At 50.4% G+C, this 12,450-nt stretch overlaps 4 protein-coding genes across 4 annotated transcripts; 2 read left to right on the top strand and 2 right to left on the bottom strand.

The window, feature by feature from the left end:
* Positions 1-741: 741 nt before the first annotated feature.
* Positions 742-2,485, top strand: POSPLADRAFT_1044019 (hypothetical protein; the record flags this gene model as incomplete). Its single annotated transcript, XM_024478444.1, has 4 exons — positions 742-790; positions 842-1,222; positions 1,275-1,981; positions 2,030-2,485. The coding sequence occupies 4 exons, from the start codon at positions 742-744 to the stop codon at positions 2,483-2,485; spliced, it is 1,593 nt and encodes a 530-aa protein (XP_024343443.1).
* A 560-nt stretch (positions 2,486-3,045) lies between these two features.
* POSPLADRAFT_1178088 (hypothetical protein) lies at positions 3,046-4,396 on the bottom strand (the record flags this gene model as incomplete). Its single annotated transcript, XM_024488566.1, has 5 exons — positions 3,046-3,189; positions 3,252-3,518; positions 3,567-3,671; positions 3,722-4,025; positions 4,077-4,396. 4 exons carry the CDS (start codon positions 4,394-4,396, stop codon positions 3,348-3,350), a joined length of 900 nt encoding a protein of 299 aa, XP_024343442.1. The 3' UTR covers positions 3,046-3,189; positions 3,252-3,347.
* An 865-nt stretch (positions 4,397-5,261) lies between these two features.
* POSPLADRAFT_1133402 (hypothetical protein) lies at positions 5,262-7,542 on the bottom strand (the record flags this gene model as incomplete). Its single annotated transcript, XM_024484340.1, has 2 exons — positions 5,262-5,596; positions 5,673-7,542. 2 exons carry the CDS (start codon positions 7,540-7,542, stop codon positions 5,262-5,264), a joined length of 2,205 nt encoding a protein of 734 aa, XP_024343441.1.
* A 586-nt stretch (positions 7,543-8,128) lies between these two features.
* POSPLADRAFT_1130905 (hypothetical protein) lies at positions 8,129-10,812 on the top strand (the record flags this gene model as incomplete). The annotated part of the gene is made up of 11 exons (XM_024484004.1): positions 8,129-8,153; positions 8,286-8,379; positions 8,411-8,495; positions 8,537-8,569; positions 8,652-8,696; positions 8,758-8,873; positions 9,123-9,924; positions 10,084-10,161; positions 10,219-10,392; positions 10,441-10,625; positions 10,689-10,812. 11 exons carry the CDS (start codon positions 8,129-8,131, stop codon positions 10,810-10,812), a joined length of 1,761 nt encoding a protein of 586 aa, XP_024343440.1.
* Between the last annotated feature and the right edge of the window lie 1,638 nt (positions 10,813-12,450).

Genomic DNA, 12,450 nt, shown 5'->3' with positions numbered 1-12,450 from the left:
TGCATGTTATCTAAACATAACTAAGCGCTGAAGCGCTGATCGAGGTTGTGGCTGACGCTCACAAACAGATTGTGAATCGGGATCAGTAACCTGCCACGAGGCTACCGTACACACTCTCAAGTTCGTGTCAAGACTCAACATACGCAACGACCATTTCTCCCTTTCAGTACAGGCGTGGCGAGTAACATGGAAAAGGGAATCTTTCCCAGCTATGGGAGAGCCTCGTATCATCAAGCGCTCAAGGGTGTTCAGCAAGATTCTCGACGCAGTCCCCTATACCATAGACCAGCCGAGATCGCAATCCTGTCGCCGTCTGATCATAAATGAGAAGACGTCTTTCCACTTCACCAGGTGTCTGGGCACTAGTTGCGCAGAAGGACATCATTGATCCCAGAATCAACTAGTCGCTTTGGTCTTGTTCAGCGGAGTCCCGTCCGAGGATGCTTTTTGTCTGCCCCCCTATCAGGGGTGGTCAAATGTCAAATCAGGATCGTGGAGTTATATTTCGGGCAGTGTAAGCCTCATGCCAGCCGCATTGAGGTGCACCCCTCGTCCCGCCACCCTCGTTGTCCGCGACTTCACGGCTGTCCATTGTAACGGCAACAATCAGGTCAGTGCTGAATCCATGCCTCATACACGGAAATGCAGTTAAGCACTATGACGATCAGGATGCCTTATATATCGCCGGCGAACTCTCTCGACGACACCACGGGATTAAGCGCAAAACCTCAGCCTTGCAACATGCCTACACCATACAAGCAGTACACCACTGGTCGACTGAAACCTCCAGGTAAGATCAAAGGCCTGAAAAGTTGCATCCAATTATTGACATAGCTCTTAGCGCGAACCCCCCGGGATATGGCATCGACAAGCGTGTGTGAGGGACTACCTTACGTCGCCTCCTCCCGTGGAGCTTGCAGAGTATATAGCTATGATCCGCCAGAAGGCGGGCCAGGCACTACCATCTCCGCCAGGATGACGTTTGTCATGCGCACCGCAGAAACGACGTACATGCGCCTGGTGATTGGCCGCCGTGCTCTTACAACAGCTGTCCAACAAGTAGCTGAACACGGACGCAAGATCCTGCAACTCCAGGCTTCCGTTCCTCTCGATGCATTTACAATCCATGCTTCCGTGGTGGCGCTGACCGTACAAGCGTTGAACAGCAGAGACGAAATTCTGGATAGCTGCACGTTCGGAGCCTTCCATTACTCTCCGCCACGTGAGCACATTTGCTATGGCAGCCGTTAACGCCTCTAAATTTGACAATCTAGTCACCAGCCGCTATTCAATAGATGCGCCTCTTGGCATGGATAGCATGCACAGTCCTTTGATGCATCCCACGTCAAGCTACCAAGATGTACTCGCGGCTCGACAGTCTCTCATTAGTTCGCAGGGCCTGGGCTCTGAGTCTCATACTAAAATGAACATACGTGCATCGTCACCTCCCAAACGGCAACCTCGGCGCTCCAATGACAAAGGCCGACGCGACGCGATCCCTGGCACCACCTATCAACTAGAACTGCAGACACCGCTAGAGAGCATGGCGACGGGTTGGGACGAAGACGAGCTCGCTGCGTCGCGCCGTCTCGTGCGCTTCACCTGGGAATACGTGGGAAGCAAAATCAAGGCGGCGTGCGAGCGCGTGCCGCCTGGCGCAATTTACGACCCGAGAGACACGGTTATCTCGTGCATTTATCGCGCGGACGAGGACGCATGTTGCGTGACGTCCGTGGACGTGCTCCTCCTGCTCGAGCGGCTCTCGGGGCGCCTGTTCGATGTCGACGAGAAAAACCGCATCCGGCGCAACCTCGAGGGCCTGCGTCCGCGCACGGTCTCAAAATCCCGTGCCGACTCGCGCGATTTCTTCGAGCTCATCATGCGCTTCCCACCGCCGCGGCCGCGCAACATTGAGAAGGACGTCAAGGTGTTCAATTGGGCCGTACTCACCAAGGCATTGGAGAAAGTCATTTCACGATATGTATGTGCTCCTTTTTTGCGCAGAAATCATCTGAGCGTATTCGACTAGACGGTGGTGGAACCTCCTCCAAAAACAACCCACCAACTAGCGCCTGTGAAAAGTGAGGCGCATGTAGTGCATGAGCCGCGCTCTGCTTCAGCCGCGTTGGCGCAGTTGCTCGGAAGATCTGCGGAAATCTCCGCTGATCCCCAGATGCCGACATTGCTGCATTCCGATGCTGCAGGCTATTTCGACATGCACTCTGTCTCTTCTGCTGCTTCGACACCAACGGTCGCAACCCCCACGGCGTCGCAAGACCTAACGTATCGATCGCTGGCTGGGATCTCTCACAATGCAAGGGAGCAAGTTGGAGTCACGATGATCAAGCATGAGTATTATGAAGAGTCGGTGCCTTGGGATATGCCTGGCCTCGCGTCAGACGCGTATCCTGGGATGAATGCGCTTGATCCGATTGAGTTCCTGGCTTTGCGCGAATACCGCACTCCTACCGATACCTATTCCTGAATGGTCTTTGTATAGCCTTACTATTTTACACTGGGCAGTCATTAGATTTAGATTCGCTCCCCGATGTCGCTATCGTCATTCCTGTAAACCATTCTGTAGACGATAGCATGTAGCAGGTGTGCTCACTGGAACAGCTTCATTCATGTAACATCTAGCCGGTTGAATTGGGAGGATATGAGCAACAAACAGACGTTACATAAAAATGGCCCAAACTCAGAATCTTCATGCGCAGCCGCCGAATCTAACATTGATGCTGTGCATTTTCCCTCCCTTCGCAATGTCAACTTGCCAGGAAGTCGCTTGGTGATTAGTAGCAAGTCACCAGTAGTAGCGGGAATAGAACCTTTCATGAGGAGTGGGAATATGTTATCGGGTTAGTAGTAAGAATCTCTTGCTTTCGCTGGGCAAGACAAGATACAGCTTTCCAGAGCGCTCGAGAAATTGAGAGGGAAAACATATGCGCGTTTGTATTGCTGGGCGAGCGTTCAATGTGCGGCGCGTGGACGTTCAGGACTTCAGGTTCAAGTGAGCATGCCTCGAGCGGGTCGCACTGTTACTAAGCGGCGAACGAGGGACAACTGGTCGATTCCATTTGCAATGTACCCACGAGTTTACATACAAGAGAGTGATGCAATGTGACGGAAGCTGGGGGATGTTAGGTCAGTCAGCGAGGTGTCTTGAAGGTGCTGGAGAAAGTAAGCGGCCTATGCGCAATGGCTGAATCAGTGTCCGGCTCGCGAGGCCTGTCCGGCGGTGAGAGACGCACACGATGCAGTAACGCCGACAAGGCCATGTCTGCGCAACGAGATATGGCAACGATAGGAGGCGGCCTCAACCTGTGGCAAGATAAAGCGTGTCCACACTATCGCTGTAGGCACATTGGGTGCCAGGGCTCCCAACCAGGCGGCTTTTCATCCGACCTTCGCGCGGACCATACACGCGCTACAGGGGGGAGATGTGCTTCCGCTGACAGTATCCGCCCGCACGACTGACATTTCTGCTTGAACAGATCAACATAAGTAGCGAGCAGGTCCTGCTAGATATGAGATGAACGATACATGAATGGAGTAAGTTTACACACCAAGACTTGACGCAAGGACACTTGCGGGTCAGATTGTATCGTCTTCGTGATCTGCTGCGATAGCCTTTGGTACACATTGAAGTCGGACTGGGAGTAATTCGGCTTCTGCAGGGCACATAAGCACAGGTGGCGAATCTGGCCACAATTTCTCCTACCTGTTCGCGAGGACCAAACGCGGTTGCATTCTCCACAATCAGTTGAGTGCCGTCTGAATTTAGAGTCAAGTAGATGATGGCCACATCGCGGATCGTATAGCGCACTACAACTGGCAAGACGAGGGCGGGCCGCTTTGCCAGGATGTGCAGCTTGACATGTTCGTGCTCTTTATTATACCCTTTGAGCAACTCGACCAGCTGGTCCGGGAGGACTGGGGGTGTTGCAAGATCAGCAGGAAACAGCGACGTCCGCTGTGGCTGCAGGGGCGCATACGACCGGGGTGATTCTGGCGAAGGTGCGCGCCTACACATTCATGAAGCCACAAGTCATTTTCTAAGGAAGAGAGACACTCACTTTCGCTTGCGATTCACCCGTGGTCTGCCCAGCCTTAGGTCGCTCTTGTCCTTCTGCTCACTATCCCGCGCCGTAACAAGGGCCTCTTGAACCTTCTCGGAGCGTACACATTCGACTGTCTCTTTCAATTCTCGGAAGGCTTGAGGCAAGAAGTGTGGACCTTCCAGCGGGGCGAACGACTGGAGGCGCGACTGTGGCAGACGGATCAAGTGTGCGGGTATGCTGCGTAGACTTCGTAGTCGCTCAATCAACGCATTCAGCACCTCTAGCCTGGTTTGTAGAGTTGATAGCTCTGTCGACGCCTGCACTGTGTCTGACATATCTTGAAATAGTGTGCAGATGAAGCAAGGCTTCAGAACAACAAGAGAGCACTGGGCGAACAGTGAGTTTGAAACCGAGTTCCAGCAGCTTATGTAAGCATTCCACACGGATGGTATGTGCGTAATAGTCACTACCCCAAAGTCACTACATCGTATGTAAGGATGTAGTCGAACAAGTGTAAATCAGATCATTCACGCCAGAGAAAAATGATTGCTAGCTTCACTGCTAGACTGGCAAGCCTCAGACTCCACGAAGCCTCGTTCAACATCTGCAGTGACCCAAATCCATACTCTAGAACCATCTTGCCGCCCTCAATCAACCTTGTAGTATGTTTGCAAACCTTTGACCCCGATGTTATTGCCATTGTTTTCCCCTTCAGATACTTCACGCTAGGCTTCCAACGAGTCCTACGGGCGGGGCGTCAGACTACCCATGACAATCCTGCCGCCGAAGTGCGACTTACCCGGGTCGTACGTCTCCGCTCATTAGTTCTCGCAGCCTGCAAGGCCTGCAAGACTGCTTTGACCTCACGCATGCCCATTTCATCCCCCCAGGAGCCAATCGAGGTTCTGACATATGGGAACAGATTATCGATAAATTGGGCCATTGCAATCTTGTCAAGAACAGTGAGCTCCTGCGTGACTTTGATCATCAGGAAAAAGCCAAATACACGTAGCACTCACTAGAGGCTCTGTAGTGCTCTGTAGGCTATGTGGGACACATAGACATAGGCAGCTCCTAGGTAGAACCATGTTGTATGGTAGAGATCACACAGAGTGCTATACAGCCCATTATACATGGAACACACCTGATAAGTATAAAGTTTATGAACTTGGGCTTTGATATATGTACAATTTTATACTACTAGCTTTTTGACTGACTTTGTAGGTACTGTAGCAAGAGGAAATCATCATGATGAAGATATGGGTTGACATAGAATGAGGAACACTTATCAAGGATATCTGCAGATGCCCAGGTGCGGTCCATTACATGACCCCAATGTGGGATCAAGTGACAACTACGGGCTATCTGTGTGATTGGAATGATTGCTGTGCGATGGCGATGTCGACGTGTTGAGGGTGAAATCTTGAACATACCAGTATCTGGGCATATTGTCTGTAGTGGAGTAAACCATTCCACATATGCTAGTGGGTGCTTTGATGCGAAGCGGCCATATGTTTCTGGGATGCAGAAGATGGCTCACACCTGGGCAACACAAAGACCTTCAGGATCATGCTGATAAGTAAATATAGTCTATATCAAACTTTGTATGACACTGGCCTTCTAATGGGTCAACTTTATCAGACCCAACTACATCAGGCAGGAACTCATAAGCCAAAACTGTGTCAAAGTGTGATGGGACCACCTTTCTGTGGATTGTTGCTGGAATTGCAGGCATTGCACGTACTGTGTCCTGCCGCCCATTGATGCATGAAACTTGACGTGCAGCAGGTAAGTCCACCTTCATCCGCTTGTACACAGCAAACCTTGTTTGCTCATACATGTGCTCTGCTACTTTGGGAAGCTTCTTGTTGTGTGTAGACTTGCACAGGAAGTCTTCCAGATTGCACAGAAAGTTTGTGCACCCAAATGTTTCAGTGAGCGTCTTGATGCTCACCTGACCCAGCCCAGGTTCCTTGGCTACTGAGTAAGTGTTTGATGTCTCCTCTATCTCCTCCTCATTATCATCATCAAGATCTTCATCATCCTCATCATCAGGGACATCTACTGAGGTGCTCATAGGCTCTGCCCATGCAAGATAGCTTCGGAACTGGTGAATGGTCTCCTGGCATGTCAGCCAGACTGTCATTTGTTTAACATATGCCTTCTTGTTGCTTGCACGATAACCCTGTTTTGCATAGTCAATATGTAGTCTTTCAGATCCTTCCATGTTGAAGCCATCAGCGGTTCCTAGTGAGCGGATTGAGGTGCCATAATGAACTTCTGAGTGAACCTTTGGTATGTTGAAGTCATCACGAACACCTTCATCCGCAAATACATGCTTGTTTTCATGGAAAGCATCTAAGGTGGCCTCGAGCTGGATGATAGAATCTGTGGTATGTGTTTCGAAGTGCGCATAGTAGATGAAGTCCAACACTGCACGAACTGCACGCAAGACTGCAGGACTGCATGCACCACCAGTAAGCACCCCGAGGAATACCTTCTCCATATTTTTATACTCTGTGCCAGTCCACTGGGAAATTGTTGAAATGCTTTTCTTGAAGTGCCGCAAATTTGGATGATGTGTCATTGCCTTGAAATGACGATCAATCTCAGCAGCTCCTCCAGCAAAGCATTCAGTTGCCCACTTGACAGTATGGTCTTTGAAAACACCTTTGTGAAGCTGATGCAGAAGATCGGGTGCAATGCAAGCAAAGATATTGCAGTGTGGTAGCTCCTGCCAGAATGGATCAATGAGGCGCATGCCTTGTGCCTCGAACTTTTCAGGCTTCTGTCCATGTGATTCCCTGGCAATTGTTTCACAGGTTTCCTGAGGATCCCGCAACAGTGAGTTCAGAAGTTCTCCACACTGATCAGGCTTGACTGTGCACTTTGGGCAGTGATTCTCCTTGCAGCATGCCATGAGGCACTGTTCCGGGTGGTCCGTAATGTATGCTGCAACAATCAGGTATATCCTGCGCACTTGACCATTAGTGCACACCATCCTGACACCTTGTTTTCCTGCTGCTATCAGCGGTTCCAGGAGTGAGTGCATGCAAGTATGAAAGAGTCGGTAGCCTTCCAGAGCCCGTCGGCTGTCCGAAAAGCACTCTAGCTTTGTGACAGGAAGATAGCCAACTAGTACAGTTGCCCGAGCAGAAGGAGCACACCGAACAGACTTGCGGATATTTCCAATGCTAAGATACACAGGCCAGGCCTGCTTATCACCACTAAATGTGGACAATTGGGTCTTGTCTGATGCGAGAATGACAGGTGTGATTGTCGCATTGTGTGGGAGTTCTTTCTGGATGTCCCACCACCATTCTCCTGTCCACATTTCGTTGAATATATGATTGTTGCAGTCGGGTGAAGTGAAGTGTTGCTCCGGTGCATATTTGATATCATCTTTGAAAGCAGGATTGCCTATAAGCTCCTTGATACACTCGACAGGGTTGCGCTTCCATAGCTCAATGGTCTTGCCCATAACATGTCCCTTATCGTCGAGAAGATCTCCATGAACATCCCAAGTCTGGCAAGACCAAGCAGGTTGTCGCGACTTGAGGTCAAGCGACAGGGGAAAACCAAACAAGGACGCTGGGGGCGTTCGACTGGGTCTCACCGAAGTGATGGTGAGCAATGCTCAAACCTAAGGCTAGGGACAAGATAATATATTAGTTAAGTAAGAAAGGAATACAAAGGGATGCTTACTGACCTAGGGACAAGAGGTCGAAACTGAGGTCCCTAGGGCAGCAGAGGCCGGCTTATATACAGGGGAAGATAAGGGCAGGCTGTGCGCATTGGTCCGTGCGCAGCTGGTCCATGCACAGCATGCTGATGCAGCCCTGGGGGCCAGTGAGTCAGAGCGGCTGTGTCAGCGGGGCCTGAGCTGTGCCGCGCACTGCCGCCCATCTAATCTGATTGTACAGTAGATAAGGAAATGTCCATTTCAGGCGTATAGTACAGAGGTCGCGGGTTTGAGCCTGCGAAAGGGAAAAAATTAAAAAGACGGCTAGGTGCCATGTTAACTCATGACACAGGTCCTGTTGGCAACTCGTCAATCTTCTGAAACAATGTCCGCTTGTTTTGGAATGACAGGTTTGTTTTGTTTTGGGTCTATAATTCCCGTACTATCAGCAATGCTTCTAATTGATCATCAATTGATGGACATACAATGGGAAGCTTCAGATACTTGTCGATAGCTGTCTGGCTAACTCCCGTTGTCATCAGCCAGTCTGCAAGCTCCCATTCCTCACGGTTTGCAAATGGATACCAGGATGTCTGCCCCGCAGTCTTCTTGGCCTCTTGGAGTCTTTCAAACTGGGTGGGTGAAGTCTCAAGCACTGACCCAGCAGGAAATGGATAGGGCTTGACATGTGGCCTCTTCGGAAGCCCTCCGAGTTCCTCATCTTCAACATCTTCCATTTGCACATGTCTTGGGTTTGAATTTGCATCTTCCTCATCCATTTCTACATCTGCAGTGGGCTCATGCAGAGGCAATACTGAATCTGCAGGTATGTCAACATCTTCATCCATTGTGCCTTGTAGGGTAGCTTCGGAGTGGCTGCCTCGAGTGGGTATTCATGATGTGTATAGGTGAGCTTTTGCCATGCGATCTCGGGCTTCACAACATTCTTTGCTGTGAGCAATATGCAGGGACAAGCCCTTCGGAGTCAGAAGCACATGTGTGCAGTATTTGCAGGTAAACTGGGGCTTCGAAGATCGCCACATGGTGAAGGCAGACAAGGTGTGGTGTGAGATGAGCCACGGATCTGCTACGGGCGAGCGTGGAAAAATGCTCGCCACATGTTGGTCAAGGTGCGTCGACTCTTGCCACTTGACCGCTTTTCTCTCACCAACCGCCATCTCGCAACTGCACTCTCACACTCTCACACTCCACCCGATGACCTGCTCTCAACACAACTTGAAGCGTGCCCAGGCAAGTGATCATGAAGCCATTAATAATAATTGCGCTTCTCCGCAGCCCATGCAAAAGTCCAAACATCAGTGTATCACAAGCAGCAAGAAGGCACAGCTGAATGAAGAGCAACTTGCATGCGAAATCAGCTGCAAGAAGTGTCTTCTTGCGAACCTCGAAAAGCAGACCTCGGAGCTACAAATGAACCTCGCGGCCACACCCGGGTATCGCGCAAGCCAAAACCACACCTCAGAGGACCTTACTCGCCTCGGAATAGAAAGTGAAGATGACAACGAGCTGGATCTGAACTCCATCGCGATTCCATCATCAGTAATGTTCAATGCTTCTTCTCTTTCTATTTTTACTGACCATTCACAGTTTGCCCGAGGCCAAACAATTACGGCCACACCCAGGCTGTCTCTGGCTCAATGCAAGCCTACAACATCTGTTCCTCATACTGGTCGCAGTCGCAACCCTCCTCCCAACTCGATAACTCCTTCCTCGTCTATCCCACCCATCAACAACCATTTGTTCGGCTTAGGCATGGAAGAGCCTCAGCATTCTTCAAATTCTCTTCAAGCTTCCCAGTTGTCTGAACTTACTTCCTCACACAGCTCCGACATTGAGGTTCAATTCAATGGTGCTTATACTCCTCGTCGACGGCACCCAGTAACAGCAGTCCCTGCTCCCTTGCGTGACAGTGTTGATGCTTGCTCGCGGCCCAAAGCAAGTGACTACATGCCACGCATCAAGAAGCTGCTTCTATCAGCAGCATACGAGTTTGAGGCACTCATCATGACAAGGGATGCTTATCCCGACTCTGAAGTGCAGCGCCAGTGGGCATATGAGTCATGGCATAATGTAACTGATCCCATAAACGACTCTGAAGAGTCGGACTCTGGGGGTGCTGAACACTCAGGCTTCGAACTAACAGATCACATGATTACTGTGGTGTGTCCTCTCCTCTCTGTATCAAGCCTGTTGAAACCATTAACCTCACGCTGGTGCCGGACTATGCCCAAACAGATCACCAATCGCAAGTCTAACGCGCGTGGCCTTGTTGCCAAAGCTGCATGATCATTAGTTGCGGATCTGTATGGATTTGCCAAGGGTGACTCGCCAGATGTTCACAGAAAGAACATACACCTGCATAGGAGGCTTCTTGAGAAGTCCTCCTTTCATTACAAGGTGCGCGATATGATCCCTTTGTGACCTCTGCTGGTGTCTGATGGTCTGATCCCCTAGGACCCTGGCATCGAATCGGGCATGCGCTCGGGCTTTGGACAGCACACTATCATCTCACGGGTCCTTGAAGTCTGCTTCTTCAAGAAGAAGAGCAAGAAGACTTCATTTGGACTTACATACCCACAGCATTTCAACCTGTTTCCTCTCCCCACGATGGTGCTCATACTCGCAGCAGTAAGTGAATTTTATTTCACGTTAGCGGGATCACAGAACATTCTACAGGTCGAACATGATATTGAGGAGTGGTCCACAGGTGTCCATGTCATGGCTGATTTCCGGGAGCTTGAAGGCAAGCCCTTATATGAAGCATACCTTGCGGACCTTCGTACTTGGGAGAACCCTCCGGATGGCCCATCAAACAAGACGGTTGTGTGCAACATCCGAAAGAAGCTATACAAGCGTGGACGGTGAGTCAGCTTACCAGTTGTTGCACCCAATACCAGGCCGGCTTATATTTGCATTCTACTTAGCGAGTTTGCATCCCTATCTGCTGAGGATAGCGAGAAGCCCAGTCGCGCATCGAAGGCAGACATGCAGGAAGCATATCAGGAGCTTGCGGGACGCACGGGCGAGACAGATAGTGAGGCTGAATAGAATGACATGATGCGACGGGCATAGTGTATGTAATTCGTGAGTGTCTGTATTGTTTGAACAAAATATCATTGTGTTCAGAGCACACTTTTGTGTGGCACTGCAATAACGCACTGAACATATCATGTAGTTCTACAAATACACATGATGACTCTACATGTTACTACAGGCATGCTATGGCATGCTACATAGTCTTAGTCAGATACTACAGGAACTATGTAAGGGGGGGGCATGCAACGATCCAACGGCTACCACATGACCTATGCAGGTCTCCGTGGTATTCCTTGTTTTTCCTGATGATGGTGAGCCAACCCAGCTTGTGGGAGGTGATGATATTTGTCTTGGCGAACATCTCTTCATCAATATGTACTTCCCCCAGGGCAAGGACATGGAGGGAAGGACAGTGTAAGGCAAACACAGAGAGCACTGTGATGGGCAACAAAGAAGGGGGGTCTCTACGATTGACATAATGCAGTGACAGGTTTTGTAGCTCTGGCCAGGCAGTCGCCATGTTATTTATATCGTCGACTGTTGGTGCTTCGGAGAATGTTAAAGTTAAGCCTTCAAGCCACCTTAGAGGCAGCAAAGGCTTGATGCAGTCAGCAGCCTGCATCTGAGATGGTGCATGCTCCATTGTGGGGGAGTAAAAATAGATTGAGCGTATTGAGCTTGCAAATCGTGCTGCCAGAGTCTCCATTGTGCATATGTGCAGGTCTGGCTGATAGCCACCTTGTGAAACATTTGTCTTTCCTTTCTATTCCTTGTACTACTAGCGCCCATACTGGCGCCTGTCTTAGCGCTCACCCGCAGGTTGAACATTATGTAGCTTACATAATGGGGTCCGTGCGCACTTCGCGCCTGGTATCGTACCACTACGTTTCTTTCTTCACTAACACGACCACATAGACACGATGGTCCGTGCACAGTCGGTACTTGTATAAGTAGTTGTACCATTAGTCGGTCGAACCCTAAGTTCGACCTGGTTATTCATTCAAGTCTCTGCTCCTCTTCGCTTGGGGTAGTGGTCATTCTCGACTTCCTCGCTCGATCTTCAGGACGACGCACTGTCCATAAGTCCTCGCTCGTCGTCTACGAGTCAGGCATCAATATAGGAGTGTAGACTGTTGTATCAAAAGGTCGAACTTTCTAAGCTACGTTCCTAGTTTCACCTAGTCGAACAACTCATCCACCATCACGTCGAACAACGCAGTAAACCCGGTTCCCTTGGGACTACCAGCCCTCGCAGGATCTCCCCTTCTCCAGTACGACCGAGCAGACCGTTGCTTCGTCACCACCACAAGAAGGACTCCCATCTATCCTTGAGGCGGCTCCTGGGTTCGCGCAGAAGGTTCCAACCCGCAGATCGTCGCCCATCAACAGCTTGTCAGCTATTACCAGAGACACCCTCCCGCTCACCCAGAAGACGTATTCGCCATCCTACGAATCAACGTCGAACCAGCACAAACAACAGAGAACCTACAGTCACCTGTTAACGAACAACCGTTCGAGCTCCCGGACGTTCAGTACGTTCCCATCGAGGCTCCAGAACTACCACCAGCTCCACCTGCACCAACCAACGCACTGGTTGAAGTCCCTATGGCAACGTTCACTCAAGCAGACATCGATCAGCGCATCGCTGTC

This window comes from Postia placenta, assembly GCF_002117355.1.
Source record: "Postia placenta MAD-698-R-SB12 unplaced genomic scaffold POSPLAscaffold_2, whole genome shotgun sequence".
NCBI classification, from domain to species: Eukaryota; Fungi; Basidiomycota; class Agaricomycetes; order Polyporales; family Adustoporiaceae; genus Rhodonia; species Rhodonia placenta.
Note: the sequence above shows the minus strand (reverse complement) of the source record. Positions and strands in the feature narration are given on the sequence as shown.